Genomic DNA, 13,699 nt, shown 5'->3' on the forward strand with positions numbered 1-13,699 from the left:
CATCGTCACATTGTAATGTAGTGTGAAAAGAATAAGGAAAAATAGTTTCTGAAAACGTTTATTGATTGGTCCTATTGTTCTACTTCCATTTCTTTTTTTTTAAATGAATGGAAAATAACTTTTTTCTTTTTTAACTTGAAAAATATTGCTTTTGTCAAAAAAAAAAAAAACTTGAAAAATATTGCCTTGTTACTTACCCTTTTTGTTACTTACCTTTTTTCTTTGACTAAAAATGTAATTTGGAGAAACCTTGTTACTTACTTCAAGGATTCAATAATTATAAATAGGCAATATTAGCTTTGCTTCCATGGCACAACCATAATATATAATCTCCATTTTTCAGTTTAAAAGATTAAGCAAATAACAAGCATATAATGGATTAGGGAATAAAGAGTACTTGTTTGAATAAAAATATGAACATATAGCTTATTAGCTTTTCTTCGGTTTTTTTCTATGCTATAATAAATATCTGGATTAACATTAGATATACGCTATCTTTATTCATTTTGGCCGGACAAGCGTGAATCATCCTGATCTAGTTAATGTTACCATGATGTCTGAATCTTTTTATTTCAAGACTGATAAACAGAAGGCGTTGATCATGCAAAATTTCAATTTTCTTTATTAATTTATCAAGGCGTTATTCATTAAAAGGCCTGAAGCAGTGCAGGTTCAAATGAAACGTTACAATCAAACAAGTAAAAGGAGAAAACATAGTACGGATGTCACAAAGCTAGAATCACGAGAGGAATAAGAAGCAGATCTGGGCAGCCTCGGATACTCATCTGGAGAAGGCATAACACACTCATCTCCATTGAACAAGATTCTCCTTGGAAAACCCCAACCGTTTTTGAAACTGAAGTTCTCCATATCCTTGTTTAGCAATATCTCTGTTTGCACATTCCCAGTCTCTCCAGCTTGTATCAATACATCGTTGTAATACTTCAATCCCCAAAACACCCCCGTGTCATCTGAAATCACCCCAAGAAGAGTTCAAGACTTAGAAGATGTAATAATTTGAATGAAATAAATAAGAAGTTACTTACTGATGTGTTTGGAATAAGGTGTCATGGGTTTGTAGTTAAAGCTGAAGACTTTTGTAACGTTACTCAAGTTTGGATGAAGCACCACTAAGTTCCAGTCAGAGTAATTCTTCATCGTGTTGAGATTCGTTGCTGTGATCTTAACCCTCCAATACTTTTTATAGTTCACTTTGACATGCCAGTGGATGTGTATGGGACACATATGCTTCGTACACTGCACCACAGGCGAGGCTTCCTCATGTGGATCATGTTCTTGTTCCAAAAGTGACGGCACCACACCAGACCTGAACCAGCCGGGCAAGGAAAAAAAAAACGTCAGGGATATTTCTTAGGACACAAGGCATATAAAAACACTGATAATTACTTGACGCAATTTGAACTCGGGCAGCCGCAGCTACAGGTAGGGCAAGGAACAATGTTTTGGTAGTAGAAAGCAGAGAGTGAAACGCAGCATTTTGGTGATTGTGATGACTTAGTCTGAGAGTACATGCACTCTGCTTCCCATGTTGCTGCTCTCAACATAAACACACAACACCACAAATGTATGTCAAGTGAATTAAACGGGTAGATACATTTTTACAGACAACACTTACAAATGTATGAGTAATTTTATTGTAAACGGATATACTTTTATTTAGCGGACGTGCCTACTGAATAAACATGCCCGCTAAATAACCGAGAGTAAACTAACCAACCCTCAACAAGTCAACTTATTTTCACATATGATAAATGGACCACAGGTCAATACTATTATACGAGGTTTGTTAGGCTTGCAGGCTTTAAACCCATTTTAACATCTTTAACTCTAGTAAAGTCCACAGAAAATAGCAAGAATGATTTAGCAAGAAGAATATGTTCTTCTTTTACCTAGAGCTTGTGTTTTGCGTCGACCCTTATCAGTAATATACTTAGTAGGGGCCACTGACGTGGCATTGCCGCAGGTATAACCAGGGACACCTATATCAAAATCATAAGGCATAATGAACTCGCCAGGGTCATCAGGAAAGCTTCCAAGGGTCATCTGGAAAGCAGAGACGTGGTTGATGGGGTCCTGAGACATAGAAGTCAAGACGCCTCCACGGCAGCAGTTAGAGACTTGCATGTTGAAAGGAGCTCCGGGAAGAAGGTCGACGATGGTTGGTCGCCTGAGACAGCAGTGAGGGAGTGTTTCACTGGAGGCAAAGGCTAAGCAGTTGCCTTGCTCCGTCGTCTCAGCTCCTCTCATGTCCCATATCACTGTTTTGTTTACCCAGTGCCAACTCAGCTTCCATCCTGGCTTCTCCACGTGGCGATACTCTTGCTTGTTCTCTATTTTTACTAGTACCTGTAACATTTGTGTGTATAATAGAATATTAAAGAAATCATTTATAGGAAAATTTTAGATCAAAACTAGTTTGAATATGTATTCAACAAGAACTATATTACAAGATTATCAGACTTTACAAAACGTCAAGAGAAGAAGCACACCGAAATAATAATCAGATTTACTAGTTTAAACGATAATACAACAATCAATTTACAAGTAAATTTATATCCAACTTTGCAGGAAACAAAACAAGCGTTTGAGTAATTTCTTGGCCTCTCTCTCAACCTGAAGATTCGGACACTATTTTTTAACAGATAATCATCAATTTTATATATAACTCAAAACCCAGCAAAAACTATCCAGAGGAAATAACAAGAAAGAAGAAAACTTACTGTGTGATGGCCAGGTGATGAATGAAGAAGATCCCATTTGATGATCATTTCACCATTTGGATCCAAGGGGTCGTACCCATCTGCAACCATTTTATCACTAATCATAGTGAGAAAACTCAAATCCAATTTTACATTTCAAGGAAAAAAAAACTTACGTGCGAATGGTGAGACCGTGAAGAGGATGGTAGTGACTGCAAGCCAAAGATTTAGCATTGCACTCATGTGTTTGTATTACAAATGATGAAAAAACTGAGAAAGAAAAGAAACAAGTTTTATTTTCTCGCTAAGAGAAAGAGAGAGGTCGAAATAATTAAAGCAAAGGAGTGGTTCAGTGACTGTTAGTGCTTGAACGAAGAGTTCTGCATTTGTGAACACTCTTCACTCTTTTCCTTCTATTTTTGGTTTTTACATACTATTATTTTTATTTAGCTATTAGCTGTAAACTAAACTCGGTTTGCCTTATTTGTACAAAAATCAAAGGTGTACTTTGGTGGGTGGCAGCTATTATTTCTATATGTGTGAGAGAGATTATACAACGCTTCACGTTCTCTCTTCTTCCTGAAATGTTATGTTACTTTACGTTTAAGTTTTTATTTTCTGTAAATCGTATGGTCATGGATTAATCTAGAAAGAACAGATTCTTCTCTCTCTATGATAGCATTGGTTTTACTACTTTTTAGTTATCGAAAGATAAACCATTCTGTAAATTACGATTATAAGCCTCAAATTCTTCACATACAAAACAAAGATGAGATTTGTAACTAGAGAAGAATGTGTCAGAAAGAGATGCGTTCTTCATGAGTGTCAAACATCAGAAAAGCCTTTTCACGCGCTCTTTGGACTTCTCGGTTCTCCGTTCATCATTAATAACATAGAGACAAATCATAGTCTACGGTAATGGGCCGTCAATAGATTAACGAAATTACTGTATCAGTCTTGCTAAGGATACAAACAAAAAACATGAAGATCAGGTTTGGTTCGATTTATAGGATTGTTAATGGTTTAGTTGGTTCAGTAAGTTTGATCGGTTAGGTAACCTAGGTTGGCACTTTGTTTGCATGCATAGTTCAGTGCCATTATACAATACAATAGTTTTTTTTTGGGTGTAAATGTTAAAAATACAATACAATAGTTAACAACAAGCTCACTTTCTAGGTGATAGTTTTCTTCATAGTGTGTGTGACACTACATAAAAGTATAAGGAATTTCTTGTTCCTTGATGTTATCAACCAAATAGTTTCGATTTAAATATGCGTTACAAGAAATCCAGTGATAAACTTTCAAACTGCATGACTCATGATGATATTTCATATTATTAGATTTTTTGGAAACTTCTCTAAGTTTTATTGGATAGAGTTCTTAAATGGTAAAAAGAACTAGTGAGTGGTGACTATCTTGGTTTAAAAAAGCGCATGGCGAGGTGAGGCAACGGGTGTCTCGCCTCTCGCCTTGCTCTATGGCGACACAAAGCGCTCGCTTTGTGTATGAAAGCAAAGAAAGGTCATGCATGAACATAGGCATATATAGCTAGAAGTTGAACTCAAAACAGTGTAATTACCAGTGATAGAAAAGAAGAGAATAAATCAAAACCTTGAATTCACGTGAATAGAGAAAAGAATACTAGCTAAAAATCCTAACTTTAAACTTAGGGTATGTGTTCTTAAGGTTTGTTATTCGGTTTAGTAGTTTATTTTGACAAACCAATTCGGTTTGACCTCAAAATCAGTAAAGCGTCGCTTTATGCACCTTGACCTTTAGAAAGAAAGCGTAGAAAGCGCTCGCTTTGTGTCTGTGGCCACGCCTTGAGGTGCTGAGTCGATGAGGACATCGCCACACCTCGCCTAGCGCCATGGCGCTCTAAGCGAGCGCTTTTTTAAACCAAGGTGACTATACATACACATAATTTCGTGAGTGTATGTTGAAACTTATTTCTATGGAAAGTAAAACCTTTAACATGCGAGTTTAAACATATTATAATTTCTTATAAAGAAGACTGTTTTATTTTGTTGATTTATCTTGGTATGCTATATATTTAAGGCTCAAATTGCTTGTCGTACAAATAAAGAGAATTTAGTTGTTTCACTTTTTCTTTAATAAAAATAACTTTAGGTTGCAGACGGGAAAGAAACAAGAACGTTCGCTTTATTATTGAGCTAATTTCACATAAGGATTACTGACATAAAAGCTCGTAATGTAGATGAATCACTTATATATCTTCATGCAATGCAAGTAGATTACATACAAAAGTATAGCTAATGAGTTAACAACTAAAACGTGTTTATTACTATGCATCATTTTTCTTAATTCTGATAACCAATTGAAATATTATTATGATAATTTCACCAGACTTAAGGGTAAACATTTTCTAAAGCAGCCAATAGGCTCTCTTTATTGTTGTTCTTTATGTAACACGAAGGCCCCATCCTCAATTTTTATAGTTGAATTTTTTGTTTATCGTTGATAAGATAGCTAGTAAAGCAGACAACGAATATGTATTCAACAAATTGTGTGTATTTCAATTAGACAAAGAGAGACAATTTTGAGAAAGAAGTAAAGAAACATATATAAAAGCTTTTTCTTTACATTATTTTATGCTTTATGCTCCCCGACTATACCAACTAATTAGCTAACTCTTTGTTAATTCATTTTCATACTTTAAAGGCACATAATTCATAGATAAATTTATACATAATGACACAGAAGAGAGTGGGTTTTGTTTGTTCTTTTTCACTTCCTTCGCAACACAAACAGAGAAATAATAAACTGACACTGTGGATGATTACGTGAAATATATCAAGTCTTGTATTCCTATTGAATTTTCTGATTCTCAGTTTTTAACTTCTTGTTCTAGAGTTGTGAGTTTGCCCTTGTGATAGTTTCCTTTGTTCTGTTTCTTTTTATTTGTGTTATTGTCAGGAAGAGGAGAGTTTGAAAGTGTTCATATCTTTGAGCTAAATTCTCCACACCAAGAGAATCCAGTCGACTTAAAAAAAAACACACAGAAAATCTCAAAAGCTCGCATGCAACAAGGACAAAATGAACGAGTCAAGTTCGTGGAGCATCTACAGTGCTAGAGATGGAGAGAGTGAAGGGCCATGGAGATCTTCTACGTCGATGAGTGCGATCTCCTTTGGATTCGTAGCTACGGCGATACTCATCGCCATGTTCTTGATAATGGCCATCTTCGAACATCTCTTCAGGCCTGAGAGTTCAACATTTGATTCACCACATCCAGGGATCAGACAACGACATAACCAGAGCAGAGATGATGGGTCCACTCTGTTCCAGAAACTTGCTAATCAAGCATCCATGGTAAAAACAAAACAAACCAAAAAAGTTGTTAAAGCATTTCCCAAAAGAATGTTTAGATCCTCTTTTTAAATAAAGCCAAAGCGCATTAACTTGCCACAGTTAGTATTAGTTCTTTATCTTTTGAAAAAATAAAATTGTTTTGCTTTCGATGCAAAAAAGTTTGGAAATGAAAACATTTTTTTCAAAATAAATAGATTGTAAAGTGAAAAGCAGGGCTCAAGTTGTGCCTTTATTCTTTGTTTTCTTGTAGAATAAGCAGAAATTAACCAAATTGTGTATCTATGTGTATCATGAGTAACCAGTATGAGTAACCAAATTTTTATGTGCTAAAGTTTTTGACATTAACTATAGGTTCCGGTGAACATGGCGGTGGATGTATCGATAGTGATGCCGGGAAAGAATCTGCCGTCGCACATAGCTTTACCGGCTCCTTTACCTAGTGGAAGGGAAGGCATGCATTCCTTGACCTCTCCACCTCTAGCATCTCTGATAGTATAACTCGTTTTTTCTGACTCATTTAGTGGATTAGTGTTAAACCTGTTGAAATGGTTTAAGGTGCATTAAGAAGAGATTGATCAACCAATGAAAGTTCGCTATTTTTTATTTTGTTACATGCTTACGTTATCAATGTATAAATCGTTGTATAGTTGAATAACTTATGTTGATTAATATTTTGTCCATATCAACAAAAACATAATACCTCGCATAAAGAATTATGTATTTAACCAACAAGACGTATTTTTTCTATTCCCTTTTAACAAAAAAAATTATGTAGTTAAACAAACTTATACATTATCTATAATCTAACTTACCATATCAATTTTATGTAATATTATTTCATATAAACATTTATAAACTAATACATGCAGATAACTCTATATAAATCATCAAAGATATATTAAAACATTATTGCGGATCAAATTTCCAATGTTTTGAAACCTTAAATATGATTTTGTCAGAATTTTTTAATGAGAGCAACAAAGAGAGCCTATTGGCTGCTTTAGAAAATGTTTACCCTTAAGCCTGGTGAATTTATTATCATAATAAGATTTCAATTGGTTACAAGCGCAACATTACAAACAAAAGTTTCTCTCTTCACTCTTTTGAACCTACTTGTTGTTTCTGTAGAAGCGCTCTCCAACCAATATCACTCCTAAAGAAACCTCCCGCCCAGTTGATCTTTCCGACCGCCATATACGCTCTTTCTCGCGCCTCTTCCAAGTCTCCACCCTTAGCCGTGACACCAAGAACACGTCCCCCACTCGCCACAACGTTCCCTTCTTCATCAAGACCCGTCCCCGCATGGAAAACCTTCACCCCTGGAGCAACCCTCTCAGCTTCTTCAAGGTTTCTGATGACGGTTCCTTTCTCGTAAGCACCAGGATAGCCTCTGCTCGCCATTACAACCACCATTGCTGAATCTTTAGACCAGTCCAGCGACACACCCTTTAGCTCGCCTCTACAAGCCGCTAGCAAAACTTTGGCTAAGTCAGACTCTAGACGCATCATCAGTACCTGTGTTTAAAAATCAAGAATTAGAAACAAGAGTCAAAACCAAGAGACTAAACCGGTTTATCTTTTCTCCATCACCTGACATTCTGGATCTCCAAACCGGACATTGAACTCAATCAGCTTAGGTAAACCGGATTTCTTCTCAATCATGAGACCAGCAAACAGAACACCAACGAACTTACACCCTTCTTCAGCCATTCCCTTAACAGTAGGATGGATTATAGTCTCCATCACCACATCCTGCAGCTCCTCGGTCAAAACCGGTGCAGGAGAATAAGCTCCCATCCCTCCAGTGTTCGGACCGGTGTCTCCATCTCCAACACGCTTGTGGTCCTGAGCAGATTCTAGAGGAATGGCGTTCTCTCCATCCACGAGCGCAAAGAAGGAAGCTTCTTCTCCCTCCAGAAACTCCTCCACTATCACCTGACATCCTGCGGAACCGAACACGCCTTGCACCAGCATCGAGTCAACAGCTTCGAAAGCCTCCTCTAGCTCCATGGCGACAGTGACTCCTTTTCCTGCTGCTAATCCGTCTGCTTTGATCACGATCGGTACCCCTTGCTCTTGAATGTACTCTTTAGCAGCAGATGCATCAGAGAATGTTTTATACTGCAATCAAATTCAGTTACATCAATATGGAATCCTTGTGTTAAGTTCAAACCTACATAACAGTAACCTCAGTGTTCTAAAAATCGGTTTAGGCGCTTAAACTAAGACCTAAACAAAAATATTTGTTTGGATTTTCTTTTTTAAAAAATAGGTCTAGGAGTCCGTATAATCAATAATCCCCTGTAAAAGGTTGAATTGTCGCTTATCGATTTCTAGAACATTGGGTGAACTGCTAATAAATTACTGTTCTGTAACCAACACATAACAGAGTCTGCTACATTTAGTCCTAGGTGAGGAATGAGGATACATAAGTCCTAAAGCTAAGAGTTGAGCTTCTTCAAAGCTTAAAACTTTATGGTATCTGAATAAGGACAAAGTTCACTATCATCCTATCAAAGTAAGTTCTTCTGCAATTTGAATACAATTTGAATAGTATTAGCCACATCAAAAATGGAGTTTATGTTAAGTGCAAACCTACATAACTGCAATAATCCTTATTCCACATAACTTGTCTCTAACCAACTTATAACAGAATCTGATACGTATAGATCCTAGGCTAGATACACCAGGACCTATACCTAAGAGTTGAGCCAATGTGCTTCTTCTTCAAAGCTTGAAACTTTATGGTAACTGAATAAGAACAAAGTTCAATATCCAATCAAAATAAGTTTTTTTTTTTCATTTTTTATATGAAGGAAGTTCTTTTTCATAATCATCTAAAGAGCCTTAGGAAAAAAAAGACTGAAGCAAACCTTTGCAGTAGGGATACTGTACTTGTGGCAAAGATTCTTCATAAAGTTCTTGGAACCTTCCAAAGCAGCAGCTTGAGAAGAAGGTCCAAAGGTGAGTATACCGGCGTTGACCAGGTCGTTGGCTAGACCGGCGACAAGTGGCACTTCAGGACCGACAACCACTAAACCGACGTTCTGTTTCTGGCAGAAAGAGATGACAGCTGAGCTGTCTGAAGTGTCGAGGTCAGGTACGCAAGCAGCATCTCCGGAGCTCGTGATGCCGGGGTTTCCGGGAGCGCATAGCACGGAGCCGCAGGAAGGAGAGCGTTTCAAGGCGTGACAGAGGGCGTGTTCTCTTCCTCCGCCTCCGATTACGAGAACTATCACTCTCTCTTCTGCAGAAAGAAACCGAAACGAAGTTAGCACACAATTCAATGAACGTTATCAATTGAAAGCGAGCTTACCAGCGCCGCCGTTACCGCCGGGAACAACTGAGATAGACGGTTCGGACTCTGACGTGGCGCAACGAAGCCAAAGTTGGCGGCTTTGGATTCGGTTTGAAAGGAAACGAGAGGTAAGGGCGTGATTGGTGGAAGAGAGTTTGAGGGGAGCGACAAAGGAGGAAGAAGAAGTAGAGGTGGCGAATCGGAGAGAGTTGAGAAAGGGTTTTAGGGACGTGTTATTGTTGAAGAAGAGATTGATGGAAGAAGATGAAGGATGGAGATTAGATGTACACAACGACATGTCGGAACAGAGATGAAAAAGAAACACAGAGACAGTTAAAGTTGCAGTCTTTGAGAGTCTTTTAGACTCTGACCAGTGTCGCTCAACAAGGGTTTAACACAGTCGATTGATCCCTTCTTTTGTTTTATTTGTTTTTGTTTACTTTTTTTTTCTCTCAGTGATTACATTATTTATAAAAAATAAATGAATATACCATACCATAAATTAATTTTAATTTATATTGGGTTGACAAATAAATTATATTGTTAAATTTTATGTAAATTCTATTAAAAATCTTTCAGAATCACAAAAAAAATATTTGTTTGATTCTGTTCTTTCTATTTTGTTCTTTGAAGCTTCAAAACAAATATTTAGAAATCAAACATTTACCATCACATTTACATGCTAAGACAACCATCCATTTGGCAAAAAAAAAAGGAGAACAACAACTCACTAGATTAAGATAAACAAAAGCCAAGACCAAGAGGGTGTAAAAAATGCCTTCTGCATGCTCCAAATACACCCATATCAAGTGAGCTTAGGCGTCCAATGCCATGAACAAGTTCTGCTTACGGGCATGCTCTGGGACAAGCCGGTTCACTATTTCAGAAGGGATGCCAGATAGCTCTACAGAACATAAAGCGAATGAAGCACCACGAGATTCTCATATAGAGTACAATATAATACTTCATTCACAACAAATTGTTCTTCATGGAAACGGTCCAACAAGAAAAGAAAGGGAGCTGTGTACCTTGAGGTTTGAAGTTGAAAAGCGGAGGAAGTGGCCGGCCATTGGGAAGACGAGTGTTTGGGTCCCTTAGCTCATCAAACAACGGATGAATACATGCTTCCAACTACAAAAACAAAAAAAAATATACCATTTAATAAAATGTGCTTATAAACTTAGATACCGAATCAACAGGAAAGTATTCAACGCAAAGGAAGGGCACAAAACCATGGATCACTTACAGCTGTGCATCTCAAATTAGGGGAATACTGGAAGAACCTACATAGAAGATCAACCGCTTCTGGTGGTAAACGTTTTTGGAAGACCTGATGATAAAGCAAAAAAAGAGATTACTCATGCAGCAACAATCATTAAATCCTGGAGACCACCTTTAACCAGATACAAATATTCATCAAGGACTGAAGCTACAATCAATAAGGAATGTAGCCAAACTTTTTTTCAACTATAATGAATGACAGTATTAGGAGTTGAAATTTCTTACGCATACTGCTAATCCAAATCATCACAGGCACGAGATCAATATACATTTCTAACAAAACAACTGATTAAAGAATATTCTGGTAGGTGAAAATCATGAACACTAGAAGGTATACCTTGTGCCAAGGGTGAGGTTTTATCTGGGGGAATTTAAATTCTGTATAGTTTGGATTCATGCACTTGATTTCCTCCCTTGTTGGTGTACCTAAAACCTGCGTGAGAGATAAAAAGAGCCAAGTAAGAAAACAAGATTTCTAAGTTTAAAATACACTTCTGAATAATTGATAGAAGGCTACCTTAATGATTTCAACAAGCTGATCGACTCCGCTTTCACCAGGAAACAGAGGCTGTACGACAAGTTAGTAAGGACACAAAGACGTAAGAGAGGGAAAGAAACAGAATGATTATCACAAAAAATCATAACGCTTTTGCTTTAACCTGTCCAAGAAACAATTCAGCCATCACACAACCAGTGGACCATATATCAATTGCAGTTGTGTATTCGCTGGCGCCAAAAATGAGTTCTGGAGCACGATAGTATCTGGAGCAGATGTAAGATATATTGGGTTCTCCTTTCACCTAAAGCAGAATAAGTCCTTTTTTTGTTATATATCTTACAAATATATCTTTAAAAACTGCTTTAATAAATCTTACCAACAATTTTGCACTCCCGAAATCACAGATTTTTAGCTGATGCGTATGTGGGTTCACCTGCACAACAACATATCTAAAAGTCAAAATCAAATGCAGCTGATTTAGAACAAGACACTGTATGACATTATCAAATGTGAACCTACTATGACATTATCAAATGTGAAGAGTATACATCACTGTATTTGTATTCCCTATGTGTAGAGGTAAAGAACTCAGGAACTAGAAACTAATTCAAGAGAATAAGGCCACAGCAAAGAGACTGCCATCTGTTATAAATTTTTATTGAAACGGGGAGGTACAGATGAGCTTACTAGCAGGTTTTGAGGCTTAATATCACGGTGACAAAGACCACAGCAATTATGGATGTAAGCAAGCGCCCTGCAAATCTGTAAGCAATTAACAGAAACTTGTCAAAAAAAATCTTTGGAGAATGCCCAAAAATTATCAGTCTGAAAAGTTTCATTACGCAGAATGAGCCTCAGATTTAAGTGAGTGCTTACGACGCTTCACGAAACAAAAAAAAAGAAACGAATAATGTTCAAAACAAGGAAAATAGTTACCTGATAGGTGTAGAGTTTAACGTATATCAACGGCATCAGCTGATTCATCCTACTGTAACTTCGTGCAGCACGGTTGACGGTCTCAGGCACAAACTCAAGGACAAGATTCAAATAAACCTCTTCGTTATCTGTTCTCGAAAAGAAGCTATGCTTTAAAGCAACGACGTTGGGGTGGTCTAGCATCTGCATGATCTGAAGCTCCCTGTTCTTGTAACGCTTGTCTTGTAGAACCTTCTTGATGGCAACAATCTCCCCGGTTTCCCTACACTTGGCCTACCACAAGGAAACATAAATGCTTGGGGGAATGGACTCAGATCAATAGTAAGGTATCATCCAGGTATGTTATAATTTAACTTACTTGGAAAACCGTGCCAAACGAGCCAGTACCGACTACATGTTCTGATATGTAACTCACTGTCTGTCATTTCAGATACACAACTATATCAGACAGAGTTTGATAAAAAAAAAAAGGGTACCACTTTATGCATACAATTTTCCATAACAATCCAACCTGTCTTGAATGACCATCACGTCCACGGACTGTGGTTCTAATCACATGGCCAGGTTCAGTACCAGCCCCATCAATAATATCTAGTTCACCATCCTGCAACATAACAAAAAAAAAATCTCACAAGACTGCAACCAAGTCTATAATACAGTTAGGTGTCAAGCTAAACACAGTTGACTCAGTAATACATGACTTACCCTCTCATCATCAGTCACTACTTTGTCCCTTATCCTCATCTCAACCAAATCTCTGGTCAACCAATCGACTGAACCAGAAGAGGTCTTTACACCTTTGGCAGATCTCGAACTGCCTACTCCGTTTCCCAATCCAGAAGAAGCCATCATTAAATGTACTCTGAAGATAGCACGTTCTAGTACTTGATGGTGGTATCACAACCCTTAGTGATTAGGTGTCCCATCTCAATCAAAGAACCGATCTACCTACCTAGTGGAAGTTCAAGGTAAAGAAAAAGGTATATTACAAACTCATGGAGAGGTTTAAACTATATTTCTCTGACAGCACACTCTTAAGGTCAAAAGCCTACATCACTCGCTATGAGTCTATGATCACACACTAAAAAAAAATAGTCAATTTAACAGGAAAGTTGAGAACTTTCTGGAAGCAAATGATGAAAACTTTTCAACTAGTGGCGATTACAACCCCAGGAATTGAGACCGATCAGATTTGATTAGTAACCGACAATGTCTGTCTTAAAAAGAAAGAAAAAAAATTGGAACTTTCAACAAGTAAGAAGCTTAGAGAATCATCAGCAAAAAAAAACAGTTGCTAGCTACCCAGAAGAACCCTAAAATCCAAAGAGTACATTTGAGAGAATAAAGGAGTGAAACAGTTCAAAAGATTCGCAGCGATTATCAGTACGGTAAGAGAGCGAAGAGGATGATCACCTCGAAGAACGGGAACCAAAATCAAGCATTTGAAGATCGTTTTCTCGGATTGAAGCTTCTTCAACACCATGTGTTGATGACTTGATCAGAGATGTAAATGAAAAGCTAAACCCTTTGGGATTTTTCTGTGTAAATATACGGAGTGACTACTACCGTTTTGAACCAAAGTGAGATTATGGAAGGCCAGCTCATCATTAATCAAGTATTGATTGGTATTAA

The 13,699-nt window shown here is 37.4% G+C and overlaps 4 protein-coding genes across 5 annotated transcripts; 1 reads left to right on the forward strand and 3 right to left on the reverse strand.

Annotated features, from left to right (window-relative positions):
- Window positions 1-629: 629 nt before the first annotated feature.
- Window positions 630-3,156, reverse strand: LOC108805651 (COBRA-like protein 6). The gene is made up of 6 exons (XM_018577583.2): window positions 2,897-3,156; window positions 2,742-2,821; window positions 1,911-2,367; window positions 1,408-1,552; window positions 1,047-1,327; window positions 630-971 (listed from the first exon to the last, which is right to left on the reverse strand). Exons 1-6 carry the CDS (start codon window positions 2,961-2,963, stop codon window positions 691-693), a joined length of 1,311 nt encoding a protein of 436 aa, XP_018433085.2. The 5' UTR covers window positions 2,964-3,156; the 3' UTR covers window positions 630-690.
- Window positions 3,157-5,397: 2,241 nt separating this feature from the next.
- On the forward strand, window positions 5,398-6,793 carry LOC130498379 (uncharacterized). The gene is made up of 2 exons (XM_056991704.1): window positions 5,398-6,053; window positions 6,405-6,793. Exons 1-2 carry the CDS (start codon window positions 5,778-5,780, stop codon window positions 6,549-6,551), a joined length of 423 nt encoding a protein of 140 aa, XP_056847684.1. The 5' UTR covers window positions 5,398-5,777; the 3' UTR covers window positions 6,552-6,793.
- Window positions 6,794-7,063: 270 nt separating this feature from the next.
- LOC130498307 (phosphoribosylamine--glycine ligase, chloroplastic) lies at window positions 7,064-9,708 on the reverse strand. The gene is made up of 4 exons (XM_056991542.1): window positions 9,370-9,708; window positions 8,927-9,300; window positions 7,644-8,174; window positions 7,064-7,568 (listed from the first exon to the last, which is right to left on the reverse strand). The coding sequence occupies exons 1-4, from the start codon at window positions 9,647-9,649 to the stop codon at window positions 7,149-7,151; spliced, it is 1,605 nt and encodes a 534-aa protein (XP_056847522.1). The 5' UTR covers window positions 9,650-9,708; the 3' UTR covers window positions 7,064-7,148.
- Window positions 9,709-9,998: 290 nt separating this feature from the next.
- LOC108806577 (shaggy-related protein kinase kappa) lies at window positions 9,999-13,649 on the reverse strand. Of its 2 annotated transcripts, none has more exons than XM_018578729.2 (13): window positions 13,481-13,649; window positions 12,773-13,015; window positions 12,579-12,671; window positions 12,426-12,485; window positions 12,068-12,340; window positions 11,819-11,893; window positions 11,508-11,564; window positions 11,292-11,432; window positions 11,150-11,200; window positions 10,970-11,065; window positions 10,598-10,681; window positions 10,380-10,482; window positions 9,999-10,255 (listed from the first exon to the last, which is right to left on the reverse strand). In XM_018578729.2, the coding sequence occupies exons 2-13, from the start codon at window positions 12,917-12,919 to the stop codon at window positions 10,167-10,169; spliced, it is 1,269 nt and encodes a 422-aa protein (XP_018434231.1). In that variant the 5' UTR covers window positions 12,920-13,015; window positions 13,481-13,649; the 3' UTR covers window positions 9,999-10,166. The 2 variants fall into 2 exon arrangements, with proteins under 2 accessions (XP_018434231.1, XP_018434230.1); XM_018578728.2 differs by having other exon boundaries at window positions 12,773-13,019; window positions 13,481-13,648.
- Between the last annotated feature and the right edge of the window lie 50 nt (window positions 13,650-13,699).

Source organism: Raphanus sativus, chromosome 8 (genome assembly GCF_000801105.2).
Source record: "Raphanus sativus cultivar WK10039 chromosome 8, ASM80110v3, whole genome shotgun sequence".
In the NCBI taxonomy this organism is placed as follows: domain Eukaryota; kingdom Viridiplantae; phylum Streptophyta; class Magnoliopsida; order Brassicales; family Brassicaceae; genus Raphanus; species Raphanus sativus.

Excerpts from the sequence above, each read along its gene's own strand:
- LOC130498307 (XM_056991542.1), bottom strand. The coding sequence starts at position 9,649 with ATGTCGTTGTGTACATCTAATCTCCATCCTTCATCTTCTTCCATCAAT. Across the intron at positions 8,175-8,926 it reads ACAGTATCCCTACTGCAAAG|TATAAAACATTCTCTGATGC; the intron begins GTTTGCTTCAGT and ends ATTTGATTGCAG. Across the intron at positions 7,569-7,643 it reads TTGGAGATCCAGAATGTCAG|GTACTGATGATGCGTCTAGA; the intron begins GTGATGGAGAAA and ends TTTTAAACACAG.
- LOC108806577 (XM_018578729.2), bottom strand. The coding sequence starts at position 12,919 with ATGATGGCTTCTTCTGGATTGGGAAACGGAGTAGGCAGTTCGAGATCT. Across the intron at positions 12,486-12,578 it reads GTGATGGTCATTCAAGACAG|ACAGTGAGTTACATATCAGA; the intron begins GTTGGATTGTTA and ends CTGAAATGACAG. Across the intron at positions 11,066-11,149 it reads AGCTTGTTGAAATCATTAAG|GTTTTAGGTACACCAACAAG; the intron begins GTAGCCTTCTAT and ends TCTCTCACGCAG.
- LOC108805651 (XM_018577583.2), bottom strand. The coding sequence starts at position 2,963 with ATGAGTGCAATGCTAAATCTTTGGCTTGCAGTCACTACCATCCTCTTC. Across the intron at positions 2,368-2,741 it reads CATCACCTGGCCATCACACA|GTACTAGTAAAAATAGAGAA; the intron begins GTAAGTTTTCTT and ends CAAATGTTACAG. Across the intron at positions 1,553-1,910 it reads ACGCAAAACACAAGCTCTAG|CAACATGGGAAGCAGAGTGC; the intron begins GTAAAAGAAGAA and ends TGTTGAGAGCAG.
- LOC130498379 (XM_056991704.1), top strand. The coding sequence starts at position 5,778 with ATGAACGAGTCAAGTTCGTGGAGCATCTACAGTGCTAGAGATGGAGAG. Across the intron at positions 6,054-6,404 it reads TTGCTAATCAAGCATCCATG|GTTCCGGTGAACATGGCGGT; the intron begins GTAAAAACAAAA and ends CATTAACTATAG.